This window comes from Dendropsophus ebraccatus, chromosome 7 (genome assembly GCF_027789765.1).
Source record: "Dendropsophus ebraccatus isolate aDenEbr1 chromosome 7, aDenEbr1.pat, whole genome shotgun sequence".
NCBI classification, from domain to species: Eukaryota; Metazoa; Chordata; class Amphibia; order Anura; family Hylidae; genus Dendropsophus; species Dendropsophus ebraccatus.
Genome location: NC_091460.1, coordinates 97874202 through 97889977, shown reverse-complemented (window position 1 = coordinate 97889977; position 15776 = coordinate 97874202). Strand labels below are relative to the sequence as shown.

General features: G+C 45.4%; 1 protein-coding gene and 1 long non-coding RNA gene across 5 annotated transcripts in view; one reads left to right on the top strand and one right to left on the bottom strand.

The window, feature by feature from the left end:
- The window catches only part of LOC138797589 (uncharacterized), a 150683-nt gene that overhangs the window by 71095 nt on the left and 63812 nt on the right, over positions 1-15776 (bottom strand). The gene's annotated exons all lie outside the window — the stretch shown is intronic.
- The window catches only part of LOC138797587 (beta-1,4-galactosyltransferase 1-like), a 260610-nt gene that overhangs the window by 216876 nt on the left and 27958 nt on the right, over positions 1-15776 (top strand). For 2 of the 4 annotated variants that reach the window (XM_069977941.1, XM_069977938.1), the window contains one exon: positions 10249-11739. The exons of 1 other annotated variant lie outside the window; for it this stretch is intronic. In XM_069977941.1, coding sequence (XP_069834042.1) covers positions 10249-10393 — 145 coding nt within the window. In that variant the 3' untranslated portion in view covers positions 10394-11739. Of the gene's footprint in view, positions 1-10248; positions 11740-15776 lie in introns of those variants that run through there. One more of the 4 variants, XM_069977937.1, reaches the window with a different exon arrangement.

The following is a 15776-nucleotide window of genomic DNA, read 5'->3' as shown; positions in this document are numbered from 1 at the left end:
TGGTGTGTTGGTGCAATAAAGAATAGACCAGAATCCAATGACTTAACCAGAAGAACTTCCATTTACTTAAAATCTTCAGTGCAGAACAGAATAACATAAAGACTTTGGCATGCAGGTGCAGGCAACAGGTAGTTATAGTAGGCTTTAGGAAATGAGAGTAGAATAGAGCAGTGGAACGTTGAGGGCCTTGTCCAATGTAGGAGTGTACTCTGCCAGGATAGCATAGTTGAAGATAGAAGTAACAGAACAAGATACTTGTACTCACGTATAGATACTTTTGATCTGAGCCCCCTGCTAAAATCTTTAGGTATATTGACAGTGTGGTGACGTCACATTTTTTTAAAGAAATTGAAGCCTGCCTGATCTAATAAATTGAGGGAAATAGCACTATATGTTAATTTCCCATAATCAGTGTACACTAGAAAATGTACCCGGCACTGCCCGGCTATATAGTGTCAGTTACATAGTTACATAGTTAATACGGTTGAAAAAAGACACATGTCCATCAAGTTCAACCAAGGAGGGGATGGATACAGGGAAGGGGGATATACAAGGAGGGGATGGATACAGGGAAGGGAGAGGGATGATAGGTTCTAAACATATGCATTTATATTATTTTGCTCTAAGAACTTCTCTAGGCCTGTTTTGAAGCCCTCTACTGTTTTTGCTGTGACCAGATCCTGTGGTAGACTGTTCCACAGATTCACAGTTCTCATGGTAAAGAAGAGGTGTCGCCTCCGGAGATTGAACCTTTTTTTCTCCAGGCGGAGGCAGTGCCCCCTTGTCCTTTGAGGGGGTTTTACCTGGAACATCTTTTCCCCATATTTCTTGTAGGGGCCATTTATATATTTAAATAAATTTATCATATCTCCCCTTAAACGTCTCTTCTCCAGACTAAACAAATTAAATTCTTTTAATCTCTCCTCATAACTAAGATGCTCCGTTCCCCTTATTAGTTTAGTTGCCAGTCTTTGTACCCTCTCCAGCAATAGAACATCCTTTTTATGAATCGGGTTCCAAAACTGGACAGCATACTCCAGATGAGGCCGCACCAAAGCTTTATAAAGCGGTAATATTATATCCCTGTCCCGTGAGTCCATGGCTGTTTTAATGCATGACAATATCCTGCTGGCCTTAGAAGCAGCTGACTGACATTGTGTGCTGTTCTGTAGTGTATTATCTACAAGTACACCCAGATCCTTCTCCATCAGCGACTCTCCCAGAGTAACTCCCCCCAGGACATATGATGCATGTGGGTTATTAGTACCCAGGTGCATAACTTTACATTTATCCACATTGAACTTCATTTGCCAAGTGGACGCCCAAACACTCAGTGTGTCTAAGTCAGCTTGTAAGATCCACACATCTTCGATAGACTGCACTGTACTACAAAGCTTGGTGTCATCTGCAAAGATAGAGACATTGCTGTTAATTCCACTCTCAATATCATTAATAAACAAGTTAACCCCTTCACGTCAGCAATCTGTATATATACGTTCCTATTGCACATGCCCCGTGCAGTAGGAATGTACATATACATTCCTGACTGACAGGGGCTTTGTGATGAGAGTGGGATCGCTGCAGGGACAGCGATCCCGCTCTCATCTGTGTACAGCACCGGAGATAATGAGGATCAGCTGCGATCCCGCAGCTGACCCCCATTAACCCCTTAGTGACCGCCGAAACGGCGGTCAATAATGGGCCGCTACCGCCGCTGTATTTCATCTCCCCCCACCGTGAATCCACGGTGGGGGGAGATGAAATAAGTAAAATCAGACCCCAGATCAGCCCCCCTAGTGCCCCAGTCACTAACCCCCCCTCCCGTGGCGGCCATCAGATCCAAGATGGCCGCCGGCATCACTGTGAACAGACTAATGTCTGTTCACAGTGATCAAAAAAGAAAAATGAATGAAAGCCCCATGCTCTCCGCCACTGGTGGTAGCGGAGAGCATGGGGCAGTCATCGGGACCCCCCTGTGGGGTCCCGGTACAAGCGATCAGCGGTATATACTATATACCGCTGATCGCTTGTGCCATGTGCTCCAGGCACTTTTTATCCCCTGTCACCATGAATGATTGGTGACAGGGGATAAAAAGTGATGTCCCCCCCCACCCCCCAAGTCGCCCCCCAGTCACCCCCCCCCCCCCCCCTACCCCTTATACATTACCTGATCCTGGAGCTCCTTCCTCTTCGGTGTCCTGGCTAGTTATGAAGAGCGCATGCGCTCCACAACCAGCCAGCTCTGAAAATTTAAAGTGACAGAGACCAATTTGGTCTCTGTCACTGAACTATGATTACTGTGATAGAAAATATCACAGTAATCATAGTAATACAGTGAAAATGAATGTATAAAGTACAAAAAGTGACAAACATACAAAAAACACTTTTTATTATAGTAATAATTGCAGTTTACTCCCAAATTACCCCTAACCCCCCCAGATTACCCGTAACCACCGCAGGTTGCCCGTAACCACCGCACGTTGCCCATAACCACCCCAGGTTGTCCGTAATCACGTCAGATTGCACGTAACCCCCCAGATTACCCATAACCACCGCACGTTGCCCATAACCACCGCACGTTGCCCGTAACCACAGCACTTTGCCAGTGACCCCCTCCAGATTGTCCGTAATCACCCCAGATTGCCTGTAACCACCCCAAATTACATGTACCCACCCCAGATTACCTTTAAGCACTTCAGTCTATCCGTAACAATTCTAGATTGTCTGTAACCCCCCCAGGTTGCCCGTAACCACCGCAGGTTGGGCATAACCACCCCAGGTTGCCCGTAATCATGCCAGATTACATGTAACACCCCAGATTGCACGCAACCACCGCAGGTTGCCTCTGACCACCGCACCTTGCCTCTGACCACCGCACCTTGCCTCTGACCACCGCACGTCACCTCTGACCACCGCACGTCGCCTGACCACCGCACGTCGCCTCTGACCACCGCACCTTTCCTCTGACCACCGCACCTTGCCTCTGACCACCGCACCTTGCCACTGACCACCGCACCTTGCCTCTAACCACCCCAAATTGCCAGTGACCCCCTCCAGATTGCCCATAACCACACCAGATTACAGGTACCCACCTCAGATTACTTGTTAGCACTTCAGTTTATATGTAACCACAGCAGGTTGCCTGTAACCACCCCAGATTGTCTGTAACCACCCCAGATTGTCCGTAACCACCCCAGATTGTCCGTAGCCACCCCAGATTGTCCGTAGCCACCCCAGATTGTCCGTAACCACCCCACGTTGCCCGTAACCACAGTAGGTTGCCTGTAACCACCCTAGATTGTCTGAAACCACAGCAGGTTGTCCGTATTCACCCCACGTTGCCCGTAACCACCCCAGGTTGCCTGTAACCACCCCAGATTGTCCGTAAACACCCCACGTTGCCTCTAACCACAGCAGGTTGCCTGTAACCATACCAGATTGTCTGTAACGACAGCAGGTTGTCCGTATCCACCCCACGTTGCTCGTAACCATTCTAGGTTGCCTGTAACCACCCCAGGTAGCCTGTAACCACCCCAGGTTGCCTGTAACCACCCCAGGTTGCCGTATCCACAGCAGGTTGCCTGTGACCACCTCATGTTGACCGTATCCACCCCAGATTACCCGGAACCACCCCAGACTGTCCGTAACCACCCCACATTACCTGTAATCTAATTTTTTTATTTTATTTTAGTAACTGCGCTATTCTAATAACTATTACTAGCTGCGGTTTTGCTCCAGCAAATTGGCGCTCCTTCCCTTCTGAGCCCTGCTGTGTGCCCATACAGTGGTTTATGCCCACATATGGGGTACCGTTGTACTCAGGAGAACCTGCGTTACAGATTTTGGGGTACATTTTTTTCTCCTGTTCCTTGTGAAATTTAGAAATTTCAAACTAAACCAACATATTATTGGAAAAATTCAAGTTTTTAATTTTTACTGGCCAATTTTGAATACTTTCCTCTAATACCTGTGGGGCCAAAATGCTCATACTACCCCAAGATGAATTCTTTGAGGGGTGTACTTTCCGAAATGAGGTGACTTTTGGGGGGGTTCTATTCTGTAGACATTACAGGGGCTCTGCAAACGCACCTGGTGCTCAGAAACTTCTTCAGAAAAATCTGCACAGAAAATGCTAATTGGCGCTCCTTTCCTTCTGAGCCCTGCTGTGTGCCCATACAGTGGTTTATGCCCACATATGGGGTATCGTTCTACTCAAGAGAACCTGCGTTACAGATTATGGGTTGAATTTTCTCTCCTGTTCCTCGTGAAATTGAGAAATTTCAAACTGAAGGTACATATTATTGGAAAAAATCGAGTTTTTCATTTTTACTGTCTACTTTTGAATACTTTCCTCTAATACCTGTGGGGTCAAAATGCTCACCACACACCAAGATGAATTCTTTGAGGGGTGCACTTTCCAAAATGGGGTGACTTATGGCGAGATTTTACTCCGCTGGCACTACAGGGGCTCTGCAAATGCACCTGGCGCTCGGAAACTTCTTCAGCAAAATCTGCATTGAAAAAGCTAATTGGCGCTCCTTTCCTTCTGAGCCCTGCTGTGTGCCCATGCAGTGGTTTATGCCCACATATGAGGTACGTTTTTACTCAGGAGAACCTGCGTTACAAATTTTGGGGTACTTTTTTTCTCTTGTTTCTCGTGAAATTGAGAAATTTCAAACTAAACGAAGATATTATTGGAAAAATTTGAGTTTTTCATTTTTACTGTCTAATTTTGAATACTTTCCTCTAACACCTGTGGGGTCAAAATGCTCATCCTACCCCAAGATGAATTCTTTGAGGGGTGTACTTTCCAAAATGGGGTGACTTATGGGGTTTTTTCTCTCTGCTGACACTACAGGGGCTCTGCAAATGCACCTGGCGCTCGGAAACTTCTTCAGCAAAATCTGCAATGGAAAAGCTAGTTGGCGCTCCCTTCCTTTTGAGCCCCGCTGTGTGCCCATATAGTGGTTTACGCCCACATATGGGGTACCGTAGTACTCAAGAGAACCTGCGTTACAAATTTTGCGGTGCTTTTTTTCTCATGTTCCTTTTGAAAATGAGAAACTTTAATCTAAACGTATATATTATTGGAAAATTTAAATTTTTCATTTTTTTACGGCCTAATGGTGAATACTTTCCTCCAGCCCCTGTAGGGTTAAAATGCTCATTATACCCCTAGATTAATTCTTTAAGGTGTCTAGTTTCCAAAATGGGGTCACTTATGGGGGTTTCCAAGATACAAACCTCCTAAATCAACTTAAAAAAAGAACTGGTCCCTAAAAAATCAGTTTTGGAAACTTTCACGAAAATGTGGTAATTTGCTGATAAATTTCTAAGCCCCGTAACACCCTAAGGGTATAAACCCACACACCGTATATGCAGCGTATTTACTGCTGCGATACGCAGCAAACTCGCAGCAAACTCGCAGCAAAATCGCAGCAGATTAGATCTAAATAACTGAACACAGCATCAAATCTGTACCAACAAATCTGCTGCGTATTTGTTGAATATCTGCTGCATATACGGTGTGTGGGTTTATACCCTAAGGGTGCGTTCACACCTACAGCATCTGCCTGTAGGTGTGAACGCACCATAAAAAAGTAAAATATGTTTATGAAATGAAGCCAGAATAAAGAGGACATATCGGTAATGTGATTTAGTAACTAATTTATGTGATACGACTTTCTTTTTTTAGAAGCAGAGAATTTCAAAGTTCATAAAATGCTATTTTTTTCAATTTTTCATGATATTTTGATGTTTTTCACAAAAAACACACAAAGTAGTGACCAAATTTTGCCACTAATATAAAGTGCCATATGTGACGAAAAAACAATCTCAGAATCGCTAGCATACATTAAAGCATCACTGAGCTATAAGAGCATAAAGTGAGACAGATCAGATTTTGAAAAATGAGCCTGGTCTTTTAGGTGCAAATAGGCTTGGTCTTAAAGAGGTTAAACAGAAGAGGGCCCAGTACTGACCCTTGGGGTACACCACTTATTACCGGGGACCATTCGGAGTAGGAGTCATTGACCACCACTCTCTGGGTACGATTATTAAGCCAGTTTTCAATCCAGTTACACATTAGTGTGTTAATTAGATTTGTTCCAAGGTCGCCCAGGAGGCCAATCTATGCCCTTGTTTTTTTTTGTTTAAGGGGAAATCGCCAGGAGCCCTATATACCCCTTTATATGCTATATACCTAACAGTTCTGCACTATTTATGTAAATTATAGGTTACAAATAAACTAAAAACTTTAAACATCCTAAATACCTAATAGCTAAACTGAGATACAAACTGTATCTCTGTATATAAACTGTATACAGAGCCTGGTTATATAGAACATTGGCAGTTTTATATACAGAGCCTGGTTATATGCAACATTTTCAGTGTAATATACAGCCTGGTTATATGCAACATTGGCAGTGTTATACAGTTTACAGCCTGGAATACAACATTAACAGTGTTTTACTGAGCCTGTTTATATACAACATTAGTAGTGTTATGCTGAGCCTGGTGATATGCAACATTGGCAGTGTTATATACAGATCCTGGTTATATACAACATTGTCAGTGTCTTATACAGCCTGGTTGTATGCAACATTGTCAGTGTAATATACAGCCTGGTTATATATAACATTGGCAGTGTTATATACAGACTGGTTATATACAACATTGGCAGTGTTATATACAGCCTGGTTATCTACAACATTGGTAGTGTTATGCTGAACCTGGTTATATACAACATTGACAGTGTTAGTAGAGGTCCTGTATACCTGTAGTATACAGTTGGTGGCGGTCCTATACACCTGTAGTGTATAGTTCTGGGGCCCTGTATACCTGTAGTATGTATTTTGCCCCCCCCTGCCGACTGCAGACCATAAGTAAGGTGTGTGTGCAGAAAACCTGCAGCTTATAATAATCAGTGCATATATAATCTGGCCCTTTTAGGCACTACCTTTCATCCTTGGTGAGGACAACACAGAAGAGGTTTCAAAGTTTCTAAAACTGCATACACCCCCCCCCCCCTGCAGGTAGCCCCCGTACTGTATACACTCCCCACCTTGCAGGTACTCCTATACTGTATACACTCCCTCCCTAAAGGTAGCCCCCATATTGTATACACTCCCCCCCGCAGGTAGCCCCCCTACTGTATACACCCCCTACCCCTGCGGGTAGCCCCCATACTCTATACACTCCCCCCACTTACAGGTAGCCTATATACTCTATACACCCCCCTTGCAGGCAGCCCCCATACTGTATACACTCCCCCCTTCTTGCAGGTTGCCCCCATATTGTATACACTCCCCCCTGCAGGTAGCCCCCATACTGTTTACCCTCCCCCCTGCAGGTAGCCCCCATACTGTATACACTCCCACCTTCAGGTATCCCCCATGCTGTACAAACTCCCCTCTGCATGTAGCCCCCATGCTGTATACACTCCACCTGCAGGTAGCCCCCATGCTGTATACACTCTTCCCTTCAAGTAGCTCCCATGCTGTATACACCACCCCAGGTAGCCCCCATGCTGTATACATTCCCTAACACCCCCTTACTGTATACATTCCCCAACACCACCACCCGGCAGGTAAGCCTATTGCTGTATACACTGTATATACACTGTACACTGTTAGGGTGCCTACAGGATCCGCAGCGGATTTCATGCTGCGAAATCCGCTGTGGATCCAGTGTTATTCAACTCTATGACACTACATACTCGCAGCGAGATTGACATCCTGCTGCGAGTATGTAGATTAACCCCCTCAGCGTCCGGAGCATAACTTACACTGACAGAGACACCCATCATCCCGCCCGCACAGACCGCTGTTAGATCGTGCAGGCTCCCCTCCAGTGTGTTCAGCGCAGTGCTACTGCTGCCGGGCACGGCTCTCTCCTCGCGGCTCTCTCTGTACCCACCGAGGCAAGCTGGAGCGGTGTGTGCAGGGTTCAGAGCCGTGAGGAGAGAGCTGTGCCCGGCAGCAGCAGCACAGTGCTGAACACACTGGAGGGGAGCCTGCACGATCTAACAGCTGTCTGTACGGGCGGGATGATGGGAGTCTCTGTCAGTGTAAGTTACGCTCCGGCCGCCGAGGGGCTTAATCTACATACTCGCAGCAGTGCTGTATACCTGTAATGTATAGTTGGTGGAGGTCTTCTATACCTGTAGTTTATAGTTTGAGGGTCCTGGATACCTGTAGTGTATAGTTGGTGGGGGTCTTGTATACCTGTAGTATATAGTTCGGGGGTCCTGTATACCTGTAGTGTAAAGTTTGGGGGTCCTGTATACCTGTAGTGTAAAGTTGGTGGAGGTTCTTTATACCTGTAGTATAGAGTTGGTGGAGGTCCTGTATAACTGTAGTGTATAGTTTGAGGTCCTGTATACCTGTAGTATAGAGTTGGTGGAGGTGCTGTATACCTGTAGTATAGAGTTGGTGGAGATCTTGTATACCTGAAGTATATAGTTCGGGGGTCCTGTATACCTGTAGTATATAGTTGGTGGAGTTTCTGTATACCTGTAATGTATAGTTTTGGGGTCCTGTATACCTGTAGTGTATAGTTTGGGGTCCTGTATACCTGTAGTATAGAGTTGGTGTGGGTGCTGTATACCTGTAGTGTATAGTTTTGGGTTCCTGTATACCTGTAGTGTGTAGTTTAAGGGTCCTGTATACCTGTAGTATAGAGTTGGTGGAGGTCCTGTATACCTGTAGTGTATAGTTTTGGGGTGCTGTATGCCTGTAGTATAGAGTTGGTGGAGTTCCTGTATACCTGTAGTGTATAGCTTTGGGTCCTGCATACCTGTAGTATAGAGTTGGTGGGGGTGCTGTATACCTGTAGTATAGAGTTGGTGGAGGTCCTGTATACCTGTAGTGTATAGTTTTGGATTCCTCTATACCTGTAGTGTATAGTTTGGGGTCCTGCATACCTGTAGTATATAGTCGGTGGAGGTCCTGTATACCTGTACTATAGAGTTGGTGGAGGTCGTGTATACCTGTAGTGTATAGTTTCTGGGTCCTGTATACCTGTAGTGTCCTGTATACCTGCAGGGTCGTATTTACCATTAGGCACTCGTGGTCTAACTAGGGCAGCACCTTGCATGGGGGCAGCACCAGGGAGCAGGGGGAAGGAAACAACTTTTTAATTTTTTTTTTTTTCTAGTCTTCCACCTCCTGTTCAGACTTGCCAGAAAATCTAGTGTCTTTTCGAAGGGGGGTATGGTAGTATTGGTCAGGTCTGGTGTGGCAGTGTTATCCAGTCACGGTATGGTGGTATTGGTCAGGTCTGGTATGGCAGTGTTATCCAGTCACAGTATGGCGGTATTGGTCAGGTCTGGTATGGCGGTGTTATCCAGTCACAGTGTGGTGGTATTGGTCAAGTCTGGTATGGCAGTGTTATCCAGTCACAGTATGGCAGTATTGGTCAGGTTTGGTATGGCAGTGTTATCCAGTCACAGTGTGGCAGTATTGGTCAGGTCTGGTATGGCGGTGTTATCCAGTCACAGTGTGGCGGTATTGGTCAGGTCTGGTATGGCGGTATTTGTCAGGTCTGATATGGTGGTGTTAAATGTGACCTCTGGAGCTATTACCTACCAATCTATCGGGATGCTAATTGGTGAGTGAGATGGGGCGTCCTCAGGTTTAGCGCTTAGGGCAGCAACAGCTGATAATACTGCCCTGTATACCTGTAGTTACCTGTAGTTGGAGTAGGGGGACTAACAGTTATTTCTGTGGATGCTGTGAGGCAGCCTCCCTAGCAACCATAGCTCCCTGTGAAAATGAAAGTAGTGATCCTATTGGTTGCTAAGGCTCCCATTTACTGCTGGGAAGAGCTGCAGCTAATTATGTCACCTGTGTGTGCAGTGTGGAGATTTTTCCATTCATTTCTATAGGGCGTTCTTCCGCATCCCCCTTCTCTCCTGTACATCTAGCGGGGACGGGACCTTTGCTCTAACCTTCACGGGCACCCAATGTATCTGTGTGCTAAATTTGGGGTCAAACGGTTCAGGCGTTTGGAAGTCTATATGGGACAGACAGACAGACTTTCATTTTTATGATATAGATTAGGAATTTGTCTAATTTTAATAACATATAAAAAAATAGATTTTCACCTTCAAATTACAAATCTGTATAACTTTCTGATTCTGGTTGATTTAAAAAAAAACATGATTCAGGTAGATGTTTTGCTTTTAGCATATCTCTCAGTTGTCTATTATGTGTTTCATTTAACTTTTTTTTTTTTTTATGTTTACAGTGTCCCTTTGATAAAAAAAGCATCAGAACGAATGCATATTGATGGGCTGAGTTCACTGAACTACACAGTTATCAGTATAACTAAACATAGACTGTATACCAAGGTGACAGTGGACGTTGGCTTACCAGAGAAAGACATCTACTAGAAATATTGAGCTCTGCCGAATATTTACCAAGCATTTACTTATCATAAGAAAGAGAAAGAAACAAATACAGGATTAAGATAGAAAACAGGCTGCTAAAACCAGAAGACAGAAAACAAAGAAATAGGCTTTGAATAAAAGAGAAACTGGTAAAATGAACATTGGTTGCTGTGATTGGTTGCTGTAAACAGTTCACACCAGTTTCTTTTTTACACAGATCATGGCGCAAAAAATGACAAAGCCTTATAGACCAAAAAATAAAAGCATGGGAATAAAGTGATTTTAAACACATTTAGTTTTTTTTAAAAAAAAGGTTTTAATTTTTTAAAAGCAGTCAGATAAAATAAAAGTCACAAAAGTTACATATTATTGTAATCATACTGATGTAAGAAACATAGATAACATGTCAGTTTTACCATAGGGCGAATGGCGTAATCACGAAACTCCCTTAAATTAAAACAAATTCCTTTTTTTTTCAATTTTACAGAGCAAATTATTTTTTTCTGGTTTTGCAGCATATTTTATGGGAAAATAAAGTCTGGAAAAAGCAAAAGTGCAAAAACGAAGATTGGCTTTGACCCTAAGGGGTTAAAGTGTAACTGTCTCTCCCCCCTTCCCCCAGAAATCAGAAGTATAAGTGATTTTAAGAAACTTCATAATAGCTTTTTGAGTACAGAAAGAGGCTTTTTGGCCTAATAAAACCTATTTTCCAGAATCCCCCCCCCATGACTTCTTATCTGTTCATTATGAGGCAAATCCGTCTTCATTACAGAGAAGCTAGGGAAGACTGGTTCAACTGTGTCCATTATATCCTAAGGAGGGGGGAGGGCCGAGGGAGATGAGTGAGCAGGAAGAAGAGACATGAAGGTCAGCTGTTTGTAGACTGTCTGGGCACCTAAAACATTGGATTCAGAGGTCAGAAAGGTCAGTGCTTATCTATTCTAGTAACTTGCTGAGAGAAGATTGCAGGGTGTTGTGCTGTGCAGGACTCCTCAGTGTTCTATCACTCCTCTAGACCACTCCCCTCTCCATAAAGCATAATGGACACAGAAATCCTGCTTCTTCTGAAGTGAGGAGGGAGCTATGAAAACAGCTTTTCCACTACAAAAGAAAACGACTTCCTTACCGGGGAGTCCTTATTACTGATCATCTGATATAAATTAATAGCAAGGAAATACTACATAGGTGTTTAATATATGAATTTTAATGTAAACATCCTTCTATGCACGAATATGTAATGTATGCACTTATATCTATCTATAATATATCTATATATACCCCTAGCACAGGTTGTATTGTATATTGCTGGAGTGCTTTTTTCTCTTGTTTTTAATGTATTTATATTTTATGTGAAGTATAATAAAATAATATATTGATTGTTGAAATAGCTATGGTCTGGGTTTTTCCTGGTATAAATAACCAGCAAGTTGCTAGCTGTATCACTGGGTCTGTGTTACCATTGCGACCCCCATATCTATGTCCCTGCCTGTTCCCTTTTAAGCCCAATGCCCATTATTTATTTACATGTTGTACCTGAAAGTTATAAGGACGCCAAATATGTGGAGGTGACTGTTTAGCATGTGTGTTTTCTATTTTTTTTTTTATAAAATGTATTTAGTTAAAAAAAAAAGTGTTGCATACATTTTTAAAAAATACTAATTTATTTTATTTATTACTTTTTTTCAACTCATTAAAGAACCTTTCACATAATATTTTGGAACCATATACTGGCAAACGTATAATATTCACTACCATACTGTCCACTAAATATATTTATATATGTGCGTGGCCACATAGCGGTGGTAGCCGCTGGGCGCGGTCTCTCTCCCCCTCTGAGAGCCCGGTAGGACCTGATAGATTTGATGACCGAACAACTGCTCTCACGTCCCACATGGTTTTCTTTGTCCCCCCAGCTTTGGTGAGGTGGTATAGCGCATACTGGGTCCTGCTTGCTGGGGGGCCTCACTGGAGCTGACCGGGACAGTGCAGTGTGATGGGTGTTATCATGGGACGGCATTGGAGGGGAGTGTTGGTGGGAACCCTGCAGTGATACGGGCATACCCAGCCTGGCGGGAGGAGGTCAGCTCGAGGCAGAGTTGGGGCCCTTGACTCGGGGGGGGGGGAGATCCCTCCACCTGTGAGAATAAGTGCCGGCAGCGTGCGCTGCAGGCTCGCTGCCAGCGTACCACGGGAAACCAGACCTGCAATCCTGCCAGGAAAAACTGAGCCGACAGGGCCACAGGGGACACTGTATTCAGCCAAACTCTGCAAATGCAACGCTGAAAGACCTGTTGCTCAGATGGCCATAGCACAGGTAGAATGCGGTAATGTTATATATGGAGACGGCCATGCCCCTGGGAATCCCCGGGTGAACCAGACCAGGAAGAGAGTTAAGGGTTAATGGTACTGGAATAGGAGTAAATAGACTAAAGTCATGGGACTATGTGGGGGCTGCCAATCTTGGTGGACATAATTACAGTTAGATGGCTTTTTATGCACTAAACTTTGTTGTAAGGTAGAGGTGATCAGGGCATAGTAGTGGGGTATGATCTGAAAGAATGTACTGAATCAGGCCCCATTCACACGTCAGTGTCAGTTTTTACTGTCAGGAAATCCTGATCAGGAGGCCTCAAAAGCCATCAGGAAAGTATCAGGATTTCCTGACAGTAATCCGTTTTTACCATCAGGAAAAACCTTCAGGATTTCCTGATGAGAAAAAAAAGGGAGATGTCGTTCTGCAAACTGGATGGTCACAGCTTGCAGAAGTAAAACTCCCACCATGTCCTGCTGACAGGTCATGATGGGAGTTGTGCTTCTGCAACCTGGATAGCCACAGGCTGCAGAAGTACAACTCCCATCATGACCTGTCAGCAGGACATGGTGGAAGCTTTACTTCGGGGGAGGGGGGGGGGGCGGTTTGATCTCACCTGTCCTGGTTCCTGGTCTTCTGATCTGGAACCGGGGGTGAGGATACAGTCCGGGGTCCGGGCGGGTGGCGGTAATCTAAGGTCTGGGGGGGCGGGGGGGGGGCCGCTGGGTGAGAGGTCCGGGTGCGGGCCGCTAATCTGAGGTCGGGGGGGGGTTGCTGGGTGAGGGGTCCGGGCGCGGCACCAGGAAGCCGGGGGAGCAGACGTGGACGGCGGCAGCAGGTGAACACCAGGGAGGCCGGTGAGTTATGCAGGTGGTGGGGGGTGCGCAGCTAATGCGGAATCACGGGCACTTTCCTGATGTACATCAGGAAAGTGCCCGTGATTCCGGCGCTCCCATAGACTTCTGTGGGGGCGTCCGGGCCGGAATTCCGGACAAAAATAGGACATGTGCTGTTTTTTCCGGACCTATTTTCCGGAACGGACACTCTTCCGGAAAAATCCGGTGTCCGTGACCAATTAAAGTGTATGGGTCCGGAAATCCGGATGGTTTTTCCGAACGTGTGAAGGGGGCCTCAGTAATGATAAACTTTCCTTAATATACCTCTTTACTTTTAGAGAATTCAAATAGATGGGAGACATTAGCAACCCTCTCTGAGTTTTGTGACCTAATCCCGGAAGTCTGGAGGGAATCAAGAACCAGCTCAAACAGAGAAAATGGAGAAATACCTCAAATCACCTTCAATTCATGCTAAGTCTTGCACGCAGAAAAATGTTTCAGCCCTTAAAGGGGTATTCCCCCAAGAGCTAAAAAAATAAAATCCTCCCAAACCTAGCTGGTTTTAATCACCAAGTCCCCCTGAGTTTTTTGAGCTGTCTCCAGTCTTTCTAGCTGCTTCGGTTTCATAGTTACAAGTTGTTGTTTTTTAAAGCCAAATCTATATCCAACATGGTGCCGGACAGAAAACTACATTACCCATCATGCAATGCTTATGCCTGATTGGTGCATGAAGTAGCAGAGCTGATAGCTACAAGATATAGCACAGTTAAGGTGAGGTCGTGACATAGCAGAGTTGAGGTAGTGACATAACAGTTGAGTTGAGGTAGTGATATAGCAGAGTTGAGGTAGTGGCATAGCAGAGTTTAGTTGAAGTAGTGGCATTACAGAGTTGAGGTGAGGTTGTGACATAGCAGATTTGAGTTGAGGTAATGACATAGCAGAGTTGAGGTAGTGACACAGCAGAGTTGAGGTAGTGACACAGCAGAGTTGAGGTAGTGACACAGCAGAGTTGAGGTAGTGACACAGCAGAGTTGAGGTAGTGACACAGCAGAGTTGAGGTAGTGACACAGCAGAGTTGAGGTAGTGACACAGCAGAGTTGAGGTAGTGACACAGCAGAGTTGAGGTAGTGACACAGCAGAGTTGAGGTAGTGACAGCAAAGTTCAGGTAGTGACAGCAAAGTTGAGGTAGTGACATAGCAGAGTTGAGGCGTGACAGCAGAGTTGAGGCAGGAATAAAGCAGAGTTAAGGCAGTGATATAGAGTTGAGGCAGTGACACAGCAGAGTTGAGGCAGTGTGATCTTGTGACATAGCAGAGTTGAGGCAGTGTGATCTTGTGACATAGCAGAGTTGAGGCAGTGACATAGCAGAGTTGAGGCAGGTATTTTTTTTAGAGGTGGGTCAGCAGAAGGGGGCCGCCAGGGGGGAGTTGGGGTTGAGTCCCCGTGGGGTGGGCTGGCACAGATGCATCACGGGGGGTGTTTAGTTGTGCCGCGAGTGAGTCGCGGGGGTGAGTGGGGAGTGTGCCACGGGGGAGGGGTGAGTCGCGGTGGAGGGGCGGTGTGGGTGAGTTGCGGGGGGTGGTGTTCCATGGGCGAGTCGTGGGGGTGGTGGTGACGTGGGTAAGTCGTGGGGGGTGAGGGGGTGCCCTGGGTGAGTGTGGGGGGCACAGTGTGGGGGCCACAGGTGACCTAGGGGCTGGGTTAGAAGCACTAACCCAGCCCATTAAAGAGACAGAGCACACGTGATCCTGACAGGGAGGGTGGGGGCCAGGAGCAGGGAGTGGTGACGGGTTGGACTGAGATTTGATGATTCTTTGCATTTGGTGGGGGTGAATGCATCTAGATAACAGCAAAACTGTGCAGAATCCATAATAAATTGATATTGGAAAGATGGAAAGCGAGGGGTGGGCAATGTATTAATGGGAAAAAAAATTTTGGGTGGGGAATATCCCTTTAATATGTCACAGGGTAAAGAGTCCCAATTTCTGTACTAGAGCAAGAGGGAGCCCCACCTATAACTGAGGAGCAGTCAGAGGAGGGGGATGATCTGATATTAAGTAAAATATTGTCTGAGGTGCAGAGGTGTAACTCTGGCAAGGCAGAGATGAAATAACAAATGCATGGACTGATGTATCATTGATACGGGACAATCTCAACAAAATTAGAGACTATGTACAGAATATGGAGAATGTAGTTCCACATCCAGACACGGATAAAGGAACTGACGGCTGAGATAAA